The sequence below is a fragment of the Populus alba genome, chromosome 10 (genome assembly GCF_005239225.2).
Source record: "Populus alba chromosome 10, ASM523922v2, whole genome shotgun sequence".
Lineage (NCBI taxonomy): Eukaryota > Viridiplantae > Streptophyta > Magnoliopsida > Malpighiales > Salicaceae > Populus > Populus alba.
Genome location: NC_133293.1, coordinates 2,742,279 through 2,764,425, shown reverse-complemented (window position 1 = coordinate 2,764,425; position 22,147 = coordinate 2,742,279). Strand labels below are relative to the sequence as shown.

Here is a 22,147-nt window from a genome sequence, read left to right as displayed (position 1 = left end):
CCACTGAAAGCCACCATGACCCTTTCTCTCTCCTCTATAAACCGGTTTCTTCTTTCTCCCACAATGACTGTGCCGGCCAAAACTCTGCCACCAGCCACCATCTTTGCCATAGCCTCGGCGACAGTCCTCATGTCAGCCCCTCTCCATCTCGACCAGCCAGGCCTCCATTTAGGCACTCCAGCTTCAGGTGGTGCCCCCTCTCCTTTGCTGCCAGCCAAGTTGCTGCATGCAGAACAAATTCTCGTTATGCATGCAGCATGATTAATTAGCATGGTTGCTGGGCCAGGCTAGCAACCATGCGGGCCTGGGCTGGACCATTTGGGTCCGACTTGGCCTAAAAAAAAAAAAGATATGTTGGGCCGAGATTGGCCCTACCAAAAGTTCCTTGGGCTCGACCCAGTTATCTAGGCCTAGCCCAACCCGCATATTATTACACAATATATATTATATTACATTACTATTTAAAAAAAAATTCAAAAAAATCATTTTAAAAGATTGTGATTTTCTCAAATATTTTTCTGCCAATTTTGCATAATATCGGGTTGTATATTTACACTATAAAATACAAATCCGATATTAAAATACCCAGTTTTTCTCTGAAATATTTCATAATGAATAAATACATATAAAAACATTCTAAAAAAGAAAAATTATTTTGTTCCATACGGCCAAATCCTAAAATTTTTCCAAGCATATTTTTCATATATTAAAAAAAAAAAAAAACAAAAATTGCCTCTTTTCCATGTTTAAAAAATCCAAAAATGGATATCGTAACCAGTTTATGATTATCCATTAGGATTTGGCCAACATGTCAAAAGTATTTTTCCAATTTTTTTTAGGATCCAAATGGAGACTTTGATATTTGTGGGGTGTAAAATTACACAATAAAGTATACCCTCAGGTATTAAAGATATGAGGTGTAGATAAATGCGATGCTAAAATCCAAACTCTAGAACGGTTAGGATTTAACCCAATAAGGTAGAGACTCTCTCATGAAGAGAGATCTACCTTAAGCCTTAGAAAGACCAACAAAAAGCAATCAAACAACAATGCAGCTTACCTTAGGTAGGGTGCACTAGGGGTGATGTGTCTTCCCCTTACACAACCAGTCCCTTACTCAGACTCTCGTAGACCATAGGTTCCTAGTGACCATAATACTAGGTGGCGAATCCTAAACATTAATCATAATTTTATGATTAAATCTAAAAACCTTTCCAACACACAACACACCTCACCACAGGAGGCACGGCAAAGAGCCTTCGCCGTCGCAGACGACGTCGCGACCCCCCACGACAGCACCAAGGCTATCCTAATCCCTCTTTTAGGTTATCTTTGAGCTAGTTTCCATTCCGTTCTCCCTTAGGATAGATCGGTCCAACACCAATTTTTTTGTTAGGTTTTACAATGTCATTGTTGATTCAGAAATTAACAGCCATAATTTGTGCCACTACCGATTCATAAATCGACAACCAAATTGTGCCACTATTGATTCAGAAATTGGTAGTCAAAAACTACGTCGCTGCCAATTCAGAAATCAACAGCCAAAAACTACATCACTACTGATTCAGAAATCAGTAGCCAGAAACTGAGTTGTTGCCGATTCAAAAATCGACAGCGATGGTGGAGTCATTTTGGTTTTACTTCTCTCTTTTCTTTTTTTTATGTTTACACTTTTGGTTCTTAAAACACTTATTTGTAAGAGTCCAATAGTGTCTTCAAAATAGGATTTCCTTTCTCATTAAGAGAAAGAGTTGGAGTCATGGAATAAGAAACATTATCATCCTTCCCTATAATTCTCAAACTACATAACTTAATCTCAGCTACTTGATAGGGGGTTGTTCATTAGGCTATTAAGCTTTTTAGACTTGATAGTTTGTAACCTAACTAGATATATGGTGAGTAACATTGTCTTTTATAACTTTCACAACTTTAATTTCTTCATCTTCTACATCTTCCTCGTCATCAATGAGGCATAAGGAATATAACTTTTTGTTTTTACACCTATGACCAGGTGCAAATTGTTCATCACACATAGGACATAACCTTTTAGCTCTTCTCTCTTTTAGTTTTTTTGTTATTGATGGATTTGGTTGGCTTAGGAAAATGCATAGTCAGGGTAGATGAACTCTTATAGTGATCTTGTGAGAGAGATGAATTGGTTTAAGTTATAGTCTGAGGTGATTGTTTAAGGGATTTAAGAAAGGATCTTTTATAAGTGAGAGTATATTTTCTTGTAATCTTGCTAGGTTGTAGGCTTGTGTCAAGCTATTGGATTTGAATAATTTTCACTAGATTTTTTTTATCTCTACTTCTAATAATCCAACAAAGAACATTTGAGCTTGTTTCTCACTTATTTTTACTTTATCCCAAAGGATTTCAAAGTCCTGAATGGATGCATTCAAAATATCAATTTGAGATCTTTAAGTTCCTCTAATAGATCCTACTGATCTCTAAATCTACTACACAAAGCTTCAATAAACTCACCTCATATCACTTCTTGATTTCCCATACTCTTCATCATGAAGTTTTGTTTCCAAAAAAAGGCCATTTTATCTAAGTAATATGAGGCTAATTTAAGTTTTTCACAATCATCAACTTCTTATATCTTAAAGTAATGATTGCATTTATAAAGCCATTTATAAACATCATCTCTGTCAAAAATTGAAAAATCATGTCTAGGTTTATATACCTTGTAAGAGTGAAGTTTTCCATACATCAGAAGGAGCAAGTCTTTTGGTTAGAATCTTTATTATAGGAAGATTGTTGACCTCTTTTGGTTAGAATCTTCACTGTAGGAAGATTGTTGACCTTTGTTGGGGCTGGATTCTTCAACGGATAACTGTAACTTTTATAGCCTTGTTGATAAGAGAGACCTTAAATCTAGTCTCGTGGTTAGCTATGGTATTTTTCGGCTTTTGACCATAAGTTTCTTATAGCTTTATAACATGTTCATACTTTTGTGTTTGTTCTTTATTTGCAGCATTTAGAGAGTTTTAAATCCTTTTAAGATCTTATGATTGAGTTTCAAGTGTCATAACTCAAATCCTAAGGTCTATACCACCTTATACAAGATTCATTTGTAATGAACCAACTACTAAGTTATTCAACAAGAAAAGATTTCTTGCAAATTAATTAAAGAAAGATTGCAATGGAAAATAAAGAAAAGGACAATGGGTAGAACAAGGATGATTCACCCAAACTTTGAACACTTAATACAAGACTAATTTACAGAGAACCAACTATTAAGCTACCCAGCAAGAAAAGGTTTTTAGCAAATTAATTAAAGAAAGATTGCAATGAAAAATAAAGAAAAGGACAATGGATAGAACAAGGATGATTCACTCGAACCTCTGTTATAATTCATTCAAAATTTATTAACATTTTTCTTAGCTTCCTAGGTGCATTATGTTACATTAATAGCACAATACAAGTAGCCACATATGGCATTAGGAAATAATGAAGTTAGTCATCTAGTTAATAAGTGGTCCAATGATAAGAACTTGAGATCAAGAGATTTATTCTTTTTGTGATTTCAGGTTCGAAACTTGTGATTGCTAGTATAATGGTCACTGGAAACTTACAGGGTCGTTAACTTCAAGACCCATAAAATTAGTCAAGGTACATGCAAGCTAGGCTAAACACCCATTTTTAATTAAAAAAAAAAAAAAAAGAAGTTATACTTATCTATAACTAAAATGTTGTGTTGGAAACAAGATGAAATGTTGCATTGAGAAAAGGATGGAATATAAAAAAAAAAAATGCTTACATGGAGGAAGGTTTGAAAGTACAATGGTCATCTCTGCTTTTTAAATGTGAAATCAGTCCAGAATTTAATCTTCTTGCAACATTGAAGCTCTAGTAATAAAGGCCATGTTTTTTTTTTTCTTGTTTAAGAAAAACAAAGAGAAAAGGGATAGATCTTAGTGAAAATGAGGATTGCTAGCTGTGTGTGAGTTAGACTGCAAGGGAGAAGTGAAGCTAGTATTGTTTAGTAAAAGGTATAATTACCTAAATAAAAAAATCTTTAATAAAAAAAATTATCAAAATAAGATATTCATACAAAAAAAATCCAAATATCTAACTTCCACTTTTTCATTCTTTTTTAAATGAACAATTTTATTTTAAAGTTCTACAAATAAAAAAAATATTTTACAAGATTAATTATTTATAATATTATATTACAATATACACAATTAAATTTTATAAAATAAAAAAATATATATAAATATATAATATAATAATTTTTCTTTTTAGATTATATATAATTGTAACTATAAAAATAAAGTGTTTATTTAAATAGTTGTTAAAAGATTATTTCAATTATATATATATGAGTGTGCGCGCGCGCGCGCGCTCTTATAATATAATTGTAATATAATATGAATATTATAAAGTTAAATATGATTAAATAAATAATATTGAATTTAAATTTTTGTAAAATAATTTCTATCCAAATCAATGATTTTCTTAATCTATCAAATAAAAAAATTATATAAAAAAATGATCGAATAGATGGTTGGTGTTAAGTGAGATTTTATATTCTGAATTTCTTTGATACAAAAATATGTTATTGAAATTTTATAGATATATAAATATTTAAGTGGGCTTTTTATAAAGAAGATTTTATAAGGAAATTCTTGTAATCTCTTCTAGATAAAAAGAGTGTTTCCATGTTAAATTCAGTGTTGTGAGACTTGGATTAGCCTAATAGGTTGATTTGGGATCTAACAAATCTGAAGCATGGACAGATCTGGATTGAGAAAAAAAAGAAGAAGAAGAAAACCTAGTTGATATAGTAAAAAAACACAACTAATGATCCACTAACTTTAAAAAAAAAAAGTAGTTAAAGTAATATCATTTCGATGAAAAAAAATATATTTAAGGATCAACCCTTCCAACATTGAACTTGTGTTTTGCCCTAGTTTTACCTTTCAAATATGTATTTAATACTGTGACTTATTATTGTTGTTGTTGTTGTTGGTTTGTTTATTGAGTTTTGGTGGCCTTGTTTTCATCAAAACTTTGTACTATTTATAATATTATTGATTCATCAATAAGCTGTTCATTCTTGACTATTTTTTACTTACCCAGACAAGACATGTAATTGGTTAATTTTTAACAGAAAAGAAAGATTAAATAGGGCTTATTTTAAGTTTTAAATTTGTGGATGGACTTTGGCTACAAGAGTTTCTAATGTGGCTTAAATTCATTGAAGAATTGAAGACTTTTTTTTCCTAATATATATGTGGCGCCTAAGAGCTTTATAAATACTTTAGTTTTAGTTATATTTTATTTCTTTTGGCTCTTTTAAGTTTAGGCAAATTAGTTTTTCATTCTTAATTTATGATTTTGAGTTTGATTAATTAGTTAAATCTCAATGCTTGTTTAAACTTAGTTATTAATTAGTTTTTTAACTATGACCCAAAGCTTATTTGGGTTCATGCTTTCGAGGTTATTAGTATAGGTTTTGGGTCAGTTTTGTAAGTTGGTCAATTTAGTCTATAAGAATAGATTCATCAAAAATTTTATTTTCAAGAATATAAATATTCTTTGTAAAGATAAAATATTCAAACTTAATAATATTATCCTTGTTAGAAAGCTAAACTTGTTTACTATTAAGCATTATAAACCTCGTATATTATAATGATTGAATAATTGTGGTAAGGTAAAAGTAACTAAGCAAGTCTTGGTTTTATTTGTTATTTATAAGCATGTTGATAATGTTTTTGTATGATGTGGTCCAAATACATGCAAGTCATGTTATTTGAAATATCACGACAATTTAATAGGAATATAACACATAATAAGGTTAGAAATAAATATATTATTATAAAAAACTATTACTCTTGTACTTTTATATATAAACATAATGATCAAATGAAATTGAAAAAAGAAAGAAAGAAAGAAGATATAGGTAGAGAAAAATAAAAGGAGTAATTAGGTGAGAGAAGAAAATTAGAAGCAATCACAACCAAAAACACTTATTTCACTTCTTAAAACTATTTAGAATATGATGGAGAGTGAAGGTAAAACTTGATAAATAAACAACCTTTTTTCTTTTTTCTTTTATTTTATGTTAGAGAGGGTGAGGTTATGCAGTCGCTACTCTCTCTCTTCCAAGGCTTAATTCTTGTTTCCTTTTTGGGATCTGCATTTTCTCATAAAATCACTAGTAAGTTTTTTTACTTGTCTTGAAATTTTAAGTATATCATTTCACTTCAATGAATTTTAAGTATTTAATTAATTACTCCTCTGTTTATTAATATTGTGTTTAATTTCACTTCACAATATTATATTTTTTTCACTTAGTTACTGTTTTAGTTTTTGTTTAGAGTCAGGATGATGATGAGTACAGAGCTTTTGGAAATTCTGTCTTGTGAACTCAAGATTACTTGTAAGTATTTAGTTACTATTTTCCCTTTCTTCTCGCTTAAGTTTTCTTTCTTTTTCTTCTTTTTTTGTTTATTTTATTGATTTGATGACAAGAAAAAATTTTCAAGTTTCATGTGATTAATACAAAATTATGTTGAAAACAGATAAATAAGAGTGTCGTCCCAGTTGTTTAAACAAGAGACATTTATTATTATCTTTTGTTTGTTGAAAATTGAAACTCAAAATTATTCAAAAACAACAATTGTTAATTTAAAACAAATGGGTCATTAATATATTTGCTCACAATTTAATCCGACAAACCCTGAAATTAAAACCATGTAAGCCTCCTTCCATTTCTTGTCATTGAAAGAGATACATTGGTGGCAGTGTACACTTTTCCATATAAAACCAAATCATCACCGTCTTGTATAGTAGTTTGTTGCTTCATACGTCTTACTGCAAAGATTTTTGTCTGCCAGACAACATAAAAGTTTTGCTACAAATCCAAAAACTTCAAAATTTAATTTTATTTGGATTGCTTCTTTTAATTTTCACCAATCTTTTATATGTCAACATTCTTCAACAAATTTAGACACAAAATCTTCATTTTCGTTAATAATATCAAGTGATATATTATATGAAAAAACATTTTCGATAATTATTTTATTTTGGTTTCATATTTTTTTGTAGAGACATAACTTATTGAGATGTACTCATTATTTCATTGTGGATGTCTAATTGCCTTCTTATACACCCTTTTTTATTATATTCATTAATCATTATCAAGTTTATTTGAATTTATATTTTCTTATGACCTTTAAACTTACAAATATTTATATACATGTACTTATAAATAGAAGTATTATTAAGAGAATAGTTGACACACATATATAATTACAAATTCATATGAAATAAAAGTGTTTTTTTTTCTTCATCTCCTCTAATATTTATTGTTCTTATATATTTTATTTACTCTTTATTAATTATATTTTTTTTATTATTATATGCTTCTTATTCATAGTTTTACAATATATTAATTATGTAAGTGACCGAAATTTTTGAGATAATTAAAATTAGTTTTTTTTTTTATTATTATTCTTAAAGGGAGTTTGCGGCGCCTACAGTGAGTCAGCAGCACAGAAGGCCTATCCGAATGGCTGTCCCGTGCGAGCAATTGGCTACTGCTTCTGAAGTGAATTCTTGAACCTTATTTTATATTTAAGTTGGTAATTTACACAGTTATGCAAGGAAAAGATTTTTTTTGAATGTTCTCATTTTTAGGGATGTTAGAATGGTTAGTTCGCAGTCCTTCGATAATGAAGTGATGCTTTTGGTTGTTCGTTTTTAGGGATTGGCGAAGGTTTTATGGTTTCTTGTGTCTTGTTCTGGAGATAGATTTATCCGGGGATTTTTTTTTCTTTGATCAGCTTGAAACAACTGCATGTTTAGACTTTATTTTATAAAGAGGTGGTTGTAAAATCTGCACTCACAGACTGCGTCATGTTTTGTGATTAAGGGGCTAGTTGATGTAGGATAACTCTGGATTAGTATCCTGCAGATGAGCTAGGTTTGAAGAATTAGGGATTTTAGGAAGAAATTATAATTTCTTTTTATGTACAGTGAATAGTAACGCCGTTTTGTAGCAGGAAAGAAATGGAAGAAAAGATAAGAGGAAGCGCAGTTGAAGCTACAATCCTGAAACTGAACCAAAGTACTAATAATTATGATATTCATAGAGTCCCACAACTACAAAGCTTCTTTTATAATTTATAGTACCAAAAGGCCTACGAAGGAAATGGAAAATTAAATAGGTAAAGGAAAATACACGTAATATAAATTCCTAAACAGTATTCTATTTCCTAAAGAAGCTAATTTCCCAGGTAGACTAGGTTTACAAGAAATCTCAAAAAATAAAAATATCAGATAAAAATAATTTATAAATTCCTCTTTGCTCGGCTGTATATCTATTGTGGTTTGGCAATCTATTCAACAGTGTTCATCAATGAGTCGAGGCTCTGATTTAGACAGCGGCCATCTGATAGGTCAAAGCGTGTAACCAAACTTTAATAGATGATCAGGTGGAAATGCTTTTTAGTTTTTACTCTTCTTTTTAGAGTTTCAGGCAGAAGGTGCTTTAAAAGTCCAAAATTCTTCTTCTTTTTTTTTTTTTTTTGACGAGTCCTTAACCTTTTCACGTGAAATTTATTTATGAACATATAAATGTATACCAGGAATCCTATGTGAGCTGTGATTTTTCGTTTCTTTTCTTTGTTTTCTTTGCAGTCAGTTGAAAGATGGCTTGTCGACAGAGCAGCTTTACCTATTCAGAATTCGCTAGGGGGGAGCATTCACTGAAATTATGACCTGTTGCTTCGGCACAGGCTGCATATAGTAGGAGAAGTGAAATTCGCTGGTCGCCATTGCTTACTAGTCGATCATGGTGTTAAAGTTGAAGAGTTGAGGGTGGTTCTAAATCATCCTCAGGTAAACCGTGCTTTTCTTGGCTCCCTAGTCTGCTTTTATAAAGATTAATCCAATAGTTGTTGATGTTTCAGGCTCTTGCTAAATGTGAAAATACGTTAACAAAGTTGGGATTGATCACAGAAGCAGTGGATGACACTGCTGGTGCAGCAAAGGTTGCCTGAACTTGGAAGTTGGGGGGTTGATTTTCTTCCTTCATGCGTCTTGGAGTTCAACATGCCCATGTTGTGGTTAAGTTAATATGAAATTGCTTGAATATTGCATTTAGTGTCTCAAAAAATTCTCTCATCCACCAATGGGACTGCCGTGAAACACTGTGAATAGTTCACCTTAAGGGTGCTCATTGCCCAACCCTGCATACTCTATTGCATTTTAGACTCTTGTATGATCATTTGAAATTGTTACGAAGCAAGCCTTTGTGACAAACTGACTGCCATCCTCCTAGACAAGTGGGACAAAATCCATAAAGGTTTTTCCTGAGATCTCGTGCTTGTCTTTCTTCCACTCACATCCCTTATCTTTCAAAACTCACCTTTTGGTTCCCAATTAATGAACTTGTCAAAGTTGTAGTTGGAGTCTTCAATTTCTAGGAAGTGCACGTTGGTTCTTGAACAAAGATTCCCACACTTAACATTAGCCTGTAAGCCCCAAGTATATTTCCTTTTGTAAAGATACTCTCAATACCTTGAATGAAATTTAAATAATCCCACGCTCATTTTCCTCAAATTGCAACCTATGTGCAATTGTATAGGGAGCACAATGTTGCAGCCTGTTTGTTATTACTAGTTGAGTTCATTATGATCATGTAGCAAGTTGCATGTCAAAAACTAAAAGAAACTGGAGCTGTTGTATAGGGAGCACAATGTTGCAGCCTGTTTGTTATTACTGAGTTGAGTTCATTATGATCATGTAGCATGTTGCATGTCAAAAACTAAAAGAAACTGGAGCTGTTGTAAAGGGAGCACAATGTTGCAGCCTGTTTGTTATTACTGAGTTGAGTTCATTATGATCATGTAGCATGTTGCATGTCAAAAACTAAAAGAAACTGGAGCTGTTGTAAAGGGAGCACAATGTTGCAGCCTGTTTGTTATTACTGAGTTGAGTTCATTATGATCATGTAGCATGTTGCATGTCAAAAACTAAAAGAAACTGGAGCTGTTGTTAGTTCTGCTGCTGCTCCATGGACTGGATATATTAGCCCAAGATATTCAGTGTTTGTATTGCATGCAATCTTGTGGTGTATGGTCAGAATATGGCATGTGCGCTGTTTCACTCATGGCTTCCTTCTGAGAAGACGATTCTGATAATGTCACACGATTTCTTAGCTGGTGAGGGAACTAATAATTCCAGGCACAGATAAGCCTTTCAAGGCTAATCCTTTCATGTTGCAAAACTACCAGCTTTTAAATTGCCAGGTCATTTTCTGTTTCCTCCTGACACAATTTTTCTAATAAGTTTGTTTCTTGAGATCCAGACAAGTATAGTTTTTTCACTGGAGGAGGGTACTTTAGGCTTTTTCAAGGCCCTTGCTGTTTTTTCTCTTCCGCAAATCAACCTTTCTAAAGTATTTTTTTTCTTTTTCCCGTGTTAAATATCCATCCTTATGAAGCTCAATTTCCAGTTAATGCTTTGGGCTGTGTTATCCCATAATTCATTGGTTCTTCCAACCAGATTGAGAGCGTCCCTTGTGGAAGCAGCCCTTGAGAACATCTGATGGTAGCAACGGTGGGCTTCCAAAGTAAATTTACTGAAGAACTTAGCTACATTTAATCCTAGACTGCCTATATATCTTAGTTGATAATTAGATTCTGTTTCGTCTTCATCCTGTTTTCTATCCATAGCAGACCTTTATAACTTGCTCTGCAGATACTTCGACTATCTGTTTATGTAGATTTTGAAGCATCAATGGCTGACGAGAATGTGATGCAACCATATTATTTGATAGTTTCACCCACATTTAACTAGTGTTTTGCCTATGTTTTATATATAAAATGCCTTGATATTCTTTGTTTTATGTTTAGAAGGCACTTTTGGATGAAAGATGCAAAAAGGAGTAAATTGAAGGTAATTGGCAGATTTGACGTTCAATCGATGTTTTGTGCAAAACGTGAGCTCTAAAGGTCGAAATGAAGTGATTCCAGTGGCATTAAAAAGCTAACATCCATACCTTTCTGGATATCCAAGGCAAGATAATAAAATAAGGAAAAGCATGGAAATCACAGCTTTCAAAGTCAAATCTCGCAATCTGTCAATGTTGACCTTCGGTCATTCCGACTTGAATATTTAGAGATACAAAAGTCCAATTGATGCAAACTCAATTGTTTTGGATTCCTGACTCAAAGGCCTATAAACGCTCCAAATTTCAGCCAAAACAGATGTCATATGAGGGAGATATGATTTTTCAAAAATGACAACTGAATTCTGCCAGCAAACAGGTTTTGTGAAGAAACGAGTCCAGATTACGTTCCAAAGCATCTAAACCGACATCCAAGTTTTTATTTTAGCAATGTAGCTCCTCTAAGTCAAAGCTTGAAGATTTCATGCAAAGCTATTTCTCCTTTTTTAGGAAAATAGTTATTGAACTACTTAAATGTAAATTGTCTGCTTAAGGGAGGACTATTTTGTAAAATAGAGATTAAGGTTTCCTAGCATATAAAAAGAATAAGAGAAGAGAAGGGGGGCAGCCACCCAAGAGGAGAAAAACGCCCCCCTACTCTAAGAAACCCTAAATCATGCATTCTTCCATCTTTTTGATTAGTTGTTCAACAAACACGCAAGGCTAAACTCATTTTCTTGGTTGCAAGGACACGGAAACCTTCGGATTTCAAGAACTGTGAGATCTATTTTACCTTTTCTTTTCAGTTTATATGATGAATATGTTTGTTCTCCTATGCTTATTTTTTCTATGATTGTTTATTTTAATTGCTAGAGCGGACTCTAAGTTATTATTATAGACAATTTATTGCTAAGTTTGATATCAAGACCGAGTTGTGGTATATGAACTTGTGAAGCAACTGAGTTTAATAATTGTAGCGGATCTACGTTATTAATCTTAGGGAGAACATTCGATCAAAGCAACACAAGCAGACAACTTAGTTGTTAAGATAATGAATTTATCTAGATCTTAAGGCTGCCATTGGATTAAATCATTAGTGCGGACACTGTGATTATTTGTTGGTTAGGGTTAGTTATACGGCGGATCCGTTAATTAACCAACGTTAAGAAAAGATAAAAATTCAGAATATAAACTGGAATTTCGTTTTAAGGATCAGTTCTGATTTCTATAGGTGGATGTGTGATTGCGACCAAGGTTTGTTCTCTTGATAATTTTCTGATTTTATTAAATTTTGTTTGATAGTTTTCTGTTTTATTTTTCTTTAGCCTATATAACATAACGTATAACATAAAAATCTGAACTAAATCTTCCTCGTGGGATCGACCCCTTGCTTGCTCTATACTATCTTGTGTGTTGTGTTTGAAGCTAGGGTAATTAATTTGTGCGACTGCGACATCGCAACAGAATGCACAGAAGATGTGCCTTCTTCTCAAACCTATTACAGGAGTATTTGCCTATAAATAACTTGAAATGGTCCTTCTCTGACAGGAGTTTGCCACATTCTTGCGAGTTCTGGGGAGTTATCCAGTGGACACTAGCATGATGTGAATGACCCTTTGTTCCGGCGAGATTAAGCATTTGAATAAACTAGATAATTGATCGATTTCAAACAGTTTTGTGAGGTTAATATATGAAGAAAACAAGCTTAATTATATTTTCTTCAAATCTTCTAAATCCTGTTTGGCCCCCACGTTTGGAACATCGAGTCCGTGCTTGTGAAAAGTTCCTTAATTCAGATTCTGCTTCAATAAGCTGGGAATAATTCCTCCTTTTCTGTTAATTTAAGGATTGGTTTGGATTCATATCGTTATTATTCGACACAAAGCATTGTAGATGTGCAAATGTGGTTTATTGTGTCCCACCCTGTTTATCTGATATTCTTGTCGATATCAATTCCAGGCCATCTCTTGTCCCCATCTGGAATTTGTCGCCAGGAGTGTGTTTCTTTTTTTTCTCTTTTTCTCTTTTTTTTCTTTGTTTTTTGAGTGTAGTACTTCATAACCTGTGTAAGATAACATCCAAATTTCATAAAACGCATCACTGTTATAATGTTCTCTTGCTCGTTTTGACTTCATTAAAGTGTGTGAGCTTTTATTTGGATACTCATCTCTTCATCCCGGTGCTGTGGATGCAGGGATGTGGAAGAAACACTGCCTTGATAGGAAAGGGAAGCAAACTCGTATATATTTTAATTAATTTTATGAGTTTTAAAATTAATAATTATATAAATTTTTAATAATTTTAAAATTTATAAAATTTAAATTGATAATTTAAAAAAAAATAAATTCAGACATTAATAAATTAAATTACACCCTTTAATATTACTGTAGCCATTTTCATTGTTCTACCTGACAAATATGCATGCAATGCATTAATGCTATTATAGTGTCTGGCCAATGTCCCTTTTATTTGAAATATATATATATATATTCTGCCCGTAATTATAGGAACTAGTTTAGGCATTTTATTACAGCCAAATATTCTTTGGTCCCACAGATGTACAACACGATTTGCAAAAGGGCAACTCATGAGCTGGGCTGAAAGTACTTGTCTTTCAAGATTTAACTCTACATGTCCTCTGGTCTTCTGTGAAATCTAGATAGGTAGATAGGTTTTGTAGCTTTGGTTGGGATTTGCTACAAATGGCACCCTTTTTTTTTTTTTTTTTTAACTCGAGATGTCCGAGTCAGCTTACATGCACCATGACTAATTCTCGAACTCACTGAACATCCTGCAAGCTCAGTGAGAAGATAAGGCACCGCGGGAATGACAAGCGTGTACAAGTGAAGCTTGAACCCTGGTGTAGAGAAAAGACACAAGACCCTTCCACTGCTGGGCCACAAGCTCTTTTTTTAATTGTGAAGGACATGGAGAACCATTATTTTAAGACCTGGTCAGGTTCAAGGCTTGAGTTTTGACCGAGTCAATCAGGTTAATTTTTTAAAAAAATAAATAAATCAAAATGACGTTGTTTTAGTAAAAAAAAAAAAATCAATGGGTTTGCAACAGAGTCTTGATCAGGTCTTGCTAGGTCAACTCAGTCAACCAGGTCATACTGATTTTTTCTTCCCCCGTTTTTTCTTTAACTCAACCCGGTTCCAACCCCAGATCGGCCGAGTTCCCGGTCTATCCTAGAAGTCTGTTAGTTTAAATCCAATGACTTTAACTTATTGATTCGGCTGTATGTAACCTAGAGCATAGAGTGTCAAAGAAAATACCTATACATTTAATCCCAATAGATTATTTGTATGGTATACATATTTATTCTTTCCTTGATTGAGATATACTAATTAAAGGCTATAATTAGATCAATGTATATATGGCAGGTGAGCTACTTATGAGGGCTGAAGATCATCATGTACTTTCCTTTTGTATTCTTTTCTTTCTTAGCTTGTAAATTCTGCCTGTGTAATGGGAAATTCTCGATAAAAAGACACATGATTTTATTCAAAAGATTCTAAACTATCATGGTATCAAATCTACAACTCTGAATTATTTTTGCTCTCAAGTTTCTTAGTCTCAGTTATTCTTGATCAAAGTTCTCTTGACCTCATGTCTTCAGATAAGTTTGATGTTTGTATGATTCATTTCAATGGCAAGAACTACTCTACTTGGGTGTTTCATTTCAAGATTTTTGTCAAAGGTAAGGAGCTGTAGGGACATGTTGATTGAAGTAACCTAGCTCCTGACAAAACCAAAGACATAAACTAGCACGCCAAGTGGAAAGTCAAAGATGCTCAAGTTATGGCTTGGATTTTAGGATATGTCGAATCTAACATCATCTTGAATCTTCGATCCTCTCAAACTGTAGCTTAGATGTGGACTTACCTAAAGAAAATCTATAGCTAACAAAACACTGCTTGTCAGTTTCAGCTTGAACATGAATTAAACACTCTTCAACAGGATAGTCTTTCTATATCTGATTTTTACTCTAGATTAACTAATCTTTGGATTGAATACACTGATATAGTTTATGTTGGCTTACTATCCAACCATTCACTAATCATTAAAAGGCGACCCAAAGGAGGGCTGTAGGAAGCCCGTCATGCAACCCATCTGCTTCTCTATGTGCTTCTCCATATTTTGCTCTGGTACCATTCCCATCATTTTGTTTTTCCCTTCTTCGCATATAGACTCACTTTCTTTGATATTAGAATAGAAAATAAGAGACTCCTTATTTGTATTTTGATCTTCAGTGTACTTTGAATTTGAAACCAAAATGAGAGTGTTGATAATGAAGGGCATCAGGTGCTCTGTAATTAATTTTTTGTTTCTTCAAATTAATCAAATCTTCAATATAATTTGAATGTGTGTGTTTTGCGTATAAGTTATGTTGTTGTAGATGACAGATGGGCAATCACCATATAGGTTTTCTCGGTTTTTTTACATTAAGAACCAAATCAAACCAAAACCGGTCGGTTTGACTCGATTTCAGTTCGGTTTCAGTTTTTTTTTAAATCGGTTTGGTTGGTTTTTATTGGTAAAAACCAAACCGAACCGAATAAAAAATGATCACCCCTAGTGATGCTCTTATCTCATGGAAATGCAAGAAATAGGAACACGTCTCCAAATCATCTATTGAAGCAAAGTATCGAGCCATGTATGTTGCTTGCTCATCATTTGGCTGCGTGATCTCCTCATAGAACTCAGTTTCTGTCTAGTTCATCCTACTCCACCCCATGCTGACAACATTAGTGCCATCCAAATTGAAGCTAGCCCCGTCTATCACGAACACACCATGTACATTGAGGTTAACTGTCACTCAATCAGGGAAGCATATGATCATCAGATTATCACTCTTCCACGTATCTCTACCTCTCTACATATCGCAGATATCTTCATCAAATTCATGCCCTGTTAGCGTCATCATCATTTCCTCACTAGCAAATTGATGCTTGTCGATTTACCAGCATCAATTTGAGAGGGGATGTCTTATACGAATAATATTAATTATAATAAAATTTATAATATTTATAATAAAAATAATAGTATTTTAAATATTAATAATATTAATTATAATAAAAATTATAATATTTATATCACAAATAATAATATTTTTTAATATTAATACTTTTAATTATAATAAAAATAATAATATTTATAATTAAATAATAATATTTATCATATCAATAATAGTATTGAACTTGTCTGATAAACGTTTTGATAGTAATATTTTTTTTATAAAAAAAATTATTACCGGTAATGATAACAATAATAATAATAATAATAATAATAATTGATATTTTTTTTTTTCTTTGCAATGTCTGTAGATCCAGCCACCCGGGTCTCTAGACCTAATGTACAGGTTAGAAAAGACTCCGGTGTGCGGGTTTGCACCAAATGCTTGGGTCTACAGAGTCAAGCATGCGGGTCTGCAGACCTCAGGCATGTGTGTCTGCAAACCTTCTCGTCTGGGTCTGCACCCAAAACATGGGTTGCATACCCATGCACACAAGCCAGCAGGCCCACTTGTTGGGTCTTCAGCGAGACGTGCAGGTTTACCTAGCACCCAGGGCATAACAGCCCCGGCGCCAAGTGTTTGTAGTCTAGAGCTACTGCCAAGCGTGCTAGCTAGCCCTAAGGCCAGGTGTCTATTTATTGGGCTACTTTTAGGCGTATAGGACTAGCCCTATCGTCTTGACTTGAAGCCGAACATCATATGTTTGTAGCCCGGATCATACACCCCACTAAATCTGAACTGATCATTTTTTTCTTAACAAGAAAGACAACCCCAACCCCTTACTATTTTTACAATTCTTTGTGACAAAAACAGCCTTGTCATTACGCCTTCCACGGTACTTTTAATAAAGAAAAAACTTAAATAGTATAGTTTACAATAATTTATATTACAGTACCGAACAGTACAGTGCAGTCCATATTAACTCACGCTATAGGGTTTTAACACTCATTTTCCTTATATATATTTAAATTTGTCTGAATTTATGCTGTTCAGAATTCCCTATGTTACAGGGTTTTCCATTTTCGTCAGGACGAAGTGCGTGTGATATTTGGTGCCAAAGTGTCAAAAATCTATACATCAAGACAAACAAACAAAAAAAAAAGGCTCGATTTTGCACTTTGAAAATCCCAGAATACAGTAAGAAATTGACAAATCCCCAATAGGGGAAGAGTTGCAAAACTCTGTTGTATGGAATACAATCTCATTTGACAAGCCATAGCCACAAAAAATTACAAGCTCCGAAAGGAAACAAATTACAAGCCACTCAGGTTAACTCAAAATTCTGTCAATGGCACCTCCCCACTCTGAAATCTTTTTTGCTATTAACAAATTTCACACCAAAAGCCGATTGCACGCATGACCTAAATTCAATGATTAGTATTCTCTAGTTCTGAAAATGTCTGTCACTGCCATTGATGAACGCTTTGGTCAGTGGGGGAGCAAGGTACAAATGGTACAAAACCCCGGCCACCAAAAACAGGTCGCATGAAGCTATTATCAAATTTTCTCCAATAGTGGTGGACTGTGTGAGAAGGAGTGCTCAAGAGCATCCTTAAGCTGGTTCGACGGGGCACGTTGTGGCTGGCCTGGTTGTCCTCTGAATCCTGTCTACTGAGCAGTGGCACAGCAAAGGATTTAGGACTAGATGGTTCAGAAGACAACATGCTGGCAGTGTGTTTTTGTGATGGAAGCAAGATCCTCACTAGTGGTTTAGTCATCAATCCAAACACCTGCATGGATCCAACAGTTCACTGCATCAGTCTTGTGTTTGAAACTAACCTTTGATTAGCTCAGTTTCCTGGTAGCGGATTGGAAATTATAAGAATCATACGCGAAAACGAAAAGTGCATAATATAAACTTTGTTGAGTCGCTATGCTACAGTATCCAGTTCAAGCCATTGACTCTTAACATAATTGCAACAAACGGTGCACCATTTAAGAGCAATAAAAGGAAATGAAAATGAAGTTGGATCACAAAATCCAATCTTCAATTCAGATTCTAGCTCCTGGGGCTTAAATCAAGTTGACTATGAAAACATCAGATCTACAGCAATATGTTGGCTGGAACGGTCCAGCCTCGAAAGGAAAACCTGTAACTATAGTTTCTAGCTTTAAACATGGAAACTGTAAAAGTTTGCACTGAGCTAAAGTGTGCCATTTAAGCACAGGCAAGATGGTAAAAACAGCAGGTTATTTCTCCTCCTGTTCTCCACGGAGATGATGCATTGTCTTACCACTGTGCTGAAAAGGACAACTGTAATTGTGCTGGTGATCATGATTGCATTGCCATGCAAATGAGTATGGCCTGACCTGGTGAACTGCAAGAATAGTAATAAAATTATAATTTAGATGAGAATAAATATGCAACATAAGAGGATATAAAGACCCTCAAGGGCCTTAACCATTGGTCTATTAAAATCAACATAAAATCTCCTAGGGGAAATTCTAATAGTACTGTTGGTGGATAGCAGGAACATAAATTGTTCATATGAAACTATCGACCAGGCTCATAGCTGAAAGATGTTTAACTTAGTCTGTGTTTAAAAACAAGAAGGAAAGCCCTATCATCACAGAACAGATTGAAAAAGAAAAAAAAAATCCAATAGAAAAGGAATGCTTTTCGATCTTTTTTACCTGATTATAAGCAAGAGCCATAGAAACAGCACCACGCATAAGACCTGCCCACCATATTGTTACCTTCCAAACAAAAATTCAGGGAGACATTAGACATCAAGTGATTAACACACGTTAAATGCCAGAAACCAGAATAGCTTGAGAGCATACTTGTTGCTTTATGTCTATTTTCTCATACGGGAACTTCTTAGTCAAGTTGGATAAAAAGGATAAAGGGAAAACAAAGGCTGCTCTTCCAACTAGAACCAATCCCAAGAGTATTGAACTCACCATAATTGATGTTCCAGGGCTGAGAATTAAGAGAGAGTTAACCACTATATTCAGAAAATGGTGAAGATAATTTTGTTTCAGCTTGTATTTTACGATCTTAGAATGTATTTGTGTGGTAACTAATCTCCCATTTTATGCTTAGCCTCACCTATCACTTACAACCTTCCATTTTTCAATATCCAAGGCATCCATGCCAACATAGAGGAAGATGAAGATCTCAGCAACAAATGACCAAGTAGCAAAAGCATGCCTGAAATGTTCAAGGAGAACCCCAAGTAATGTGATAGCTAGAACAGAATTTGAGGTAAAAATAGAATACAAGAGATTTTGTATGAATTGCCACAAACACATTTCAGGATATGTAACTCAACATACTTAGTTGTTATCCTTGAACTTTCAGTTACATTGTGCCATGTGTAATGAGACATAACAATCCCACAAAAGAATACAGTGAGAATGGCGCTCAGATAGAATAGCTGCAAGAAAACCCGAAATTCAAAAAATGATGGTTAATCTGCCTTTCACCACTGAAATTCAATCTAATAGAAGAAAGCAGAAGCAAACGAGGTCCTTGGAGAGGTACTCTATGATTGAGAGAAATCTTACCTCGGCCAACATATATGAAAGGTAAGCCATGAGTATCATAAGAGCAACCTCACGATCGGTAGAATGCCTGGATTTTGTGGCAAAACAGAAATTTATTAGAGCACTACCTAGTTCCCAGCATGTTATTCTAGCTAATATTTCTTTTGCCTCCTGAGCTACCACGGAAATATATGTAAACATGAAACAAACTTGAGGAATACATTGTGAGATTTTAAAGACATTAAAAAGAAGTGAAACTCCAATATCAAACAGCAATATCAAGATAAACTGAGATTTCATCCACTTGCAATTGAGCATCTGTGGTTGTTAATTTTTACTGTCCTAAACCTCTATATGGGATTGAAACTAATCATGAATTTATATTTGATAATTATTTGCTAACCTGCCGAAGTAGAGCTTTTTGATAATGTATGCACTAAGGAGTCCAGTCTGCAGGAGTCAAAAAAGTGTGCAATGTCACAAAACACAATATATACAGAAAAATCACATGCTAATCACACAAGCATGGGCGCATGCGTGCACACACATGCATGGAGAGAGGGAGAGAATTACTAGAACTCCCAGTATGGTGCTTGAGATAAACAAATATAGAAAGTTTCCGAGAAATTCAGCTGCAATGCTTGAGTTGATGTGAGATAGGTCAATGCTCTGAATTGCATGGAAAAGCACCACTGATGTTGCATCATTTACTACACCTTCCCCAAAAACCAGACTGTATAATAAAGGTGTCTCATCCTGGTTAAGAACCTGCAACAACACAAATTGAAGTAATCAAATCACTTTTTCTGTGTGAGTTGCTTCAAAAGTTGTAATCAGACCATATCTAGACCAGGAGTCTCATACCTGCAAGGTACAAACAGAATCCGTGGCTGAAAATATAGCTCCAATTGCTGCAATCAAGGCAAGAGATGAGCATACACAAGCAAGCTATCTGATGGCAGAAACAGAGTCTTGAAAACTTCGAAAATAAAGAGAATGTGATATGGAATATACCAAGATAGTCTCCAATTCTGAGGGAACCGATGTTCATTTTCTTGAAAAAGTGAGTGGCGCCTATGCCAAAAACAACAAATTAATCACAAATAGAGTACAGCTAAGATCATTATTCAGCACTAACAAGACAAAGTATTGTCATGAACTTGATGTTTTAGTGTACCTATTGAAATGATGGCAGTGGATATCAGAGTACCGACTGCGCCAAACAGCATGATAGTCATGAAGTTGCGGAAAAACTGCTTCTTCTTTACCTGGAACCTGGTGGGAAGACAGAATAACTCATGAGATGTCCCAGCAACAAAAATTTCATGACAACTGAGCTATTCTAAGGCTCATTTGTTTCAAATATCGAAGAAAATTAGAAGGGAAAAAATAGCTTTTCGGGAAAATACATTGTACACATAAAAATCTGAATCAATCTCAAGCAAGCAAACAAACACTTAAGGTCTCAAGCTTAAAATGAATTGATCAGCAAATGATACAACCCTAATACTAATAAAGGAAAATACACACACACACACTAACTCACCCAGCATTAAAGATGATTGGCGGAAGCAGATAAATAAAGAATAAATCTTCGCTGAAAACTAAGAGATGCGAGCTCTTTCCTCCTGTTGTTAGCAAAATCACAACTCCAGTGCACAAACCCTGCATGCATTAACTCACCATCAAAACCTCTATAACCCCACAAAAAAAATAACACAAAAGCAAGCAAATGAAGATACTGACTACAGCAAGTGCAGTAATGGACTCGTTCATCCATCGCTGCTCCTCTAGTAAATGACCAATTACTATACACGCACAAAGTAGTGCCACGAACAGGTTTATTGGCACCACTGAGCTATGATCAGACGATAACATTGCTCCCATTTTCCATAAAATATCTGCCATGCTAGATTTAGTTTAAAAAAACAAATAAAAATTTTCTTCTTTTTGATCAAGTATTTTGCTGTTTCAGGATATAAAAAGCAAGAAAATATTAATGTTACAACAAATCTGGATCTTGAAGAAGCTAAAACTTAAGGGAAATTGACTATTTTTCGAAAAATTCAGCAGAGTAAAGCAAATTTGTAGAGTGATAGCGAGAAGCCGGGAAAGGGAGGGAGGGTATATATACAGTTGGAGTTGAAAGTCAAAAGGTTTAAAATTTTAAAGCATGAAGGCCGTTGATTAAGAGTTGTCAAAGGGAGTTGACGGTTGTGATTACATGAGGAGTTTAAGTGTTGAGGGTGGGGATATGTAGTTAATTGAACTTTGGAAGGGAGTGGAGGCAAAGAAGAATGTAAAGTGAGGAGGAAAGTTCATGTGAAATGATTATGTCGTCTACAGAATCTAGACAACAATGGAAGCCAAAAAATAAAGAAAACAAATTTGAAAAATTAGAAAAGGAAATATTTGGAGGCTTGTTTTACTGTGAGTTCCGGATATAGTTTTTAAAATTGATTTGGGGATAATTTTGAGATAAATTTTAAATTATATGTTAGATGGGTTTATTTGAATGAATCCCAATTAATTAATTTTTATTTTATTTTATAAAAATAATATTATTTAAAAAAAAAATCAATAATTTTTTATTAATTTTTTTTAAGCTGACAAGACAACTTAAATTTAGAATTATACTATATTAATTATTTTTTTATCTTTTATTAAAATTTAATTTAAATTAGATATCAAATTATCTAAATTATAAATTAACTCATCAAATCATCAAA

General features: G+C 33.8%; 1 protein-coding gene and 1 pseudogene across 1 annotated transcript; one reads left to right on the top strand and one right to left on the bottom strand.

Moving 5' to 3' along the window:
• The first annotated feature begins 3,440 nt into the window (after positions 1-3,440).
• LOC118029712 (arogenate dehydratase 2-like) lies at positions 3,441-12,517 on the top strand (annotated as a pseudogene).
• Positions 12,518-17,021: 4,504 nt separating this feature from the next.
• On the bottom strand, positions 17,022-21,530 carry LOC118029874 (sodium/hydrogen exchanger 1). The gene is made up of 14 exons (XM_035033835.2): positions 21,165-21,530; positions 20,965-21,083; positions 20,596-20,693; positions 20,433-20,492; positions 20,283-20,329; positions 19,992-20,186; positions 19,822-19,868; positions 19,440-19,506; positions 19,209-19,309; positions 18,982-19,083; positions 18,714-18,852; positions 18,564-18,626; positions 18,164-18,247; positions 17,022-17,659 (listed from the first exon to the last, which is right to left on the bottom strand). The coding sequence occupies exons 1-14, from the start codon at positions 21,324-21,326 to the stop codon at positions 17,333-17,335; spliced, it is 1,611 nt and encodes a 536-aa protein (XP_034889726.1). The 5' UTR covers positions 21,327-21,530; the 3' UTR covers positions 17,022-17,332.
• Between the last annotated feature and the right edge of the window lie 617 nt (positions 21,531-22,147).

Bases quoted from the DNA above. Each gene is read 5' to 3' on its own strand.
- LOC118029874 (XM_035033835.2), bottom strand. From the start codon at position 21,326: ATGGCAGATATTTTATGGAAAATGGGAGCAATGTTATCGTCTGATCAT. The intron at 20,493-20,595 runs GTACACTAAAAC...TTTTTGGCATAG, and splicing joins CACTGCCATCATTTCAATAG to GCGCCACTCACTTTTTCAAG. The intron at 19,310-19,439 runs GTAAGATTTCTC...GTTTTCTTGCAG, and splicing joins TTTCATATATGTTGGCCGAG to CTATTCTATCTGAGCGCCAT.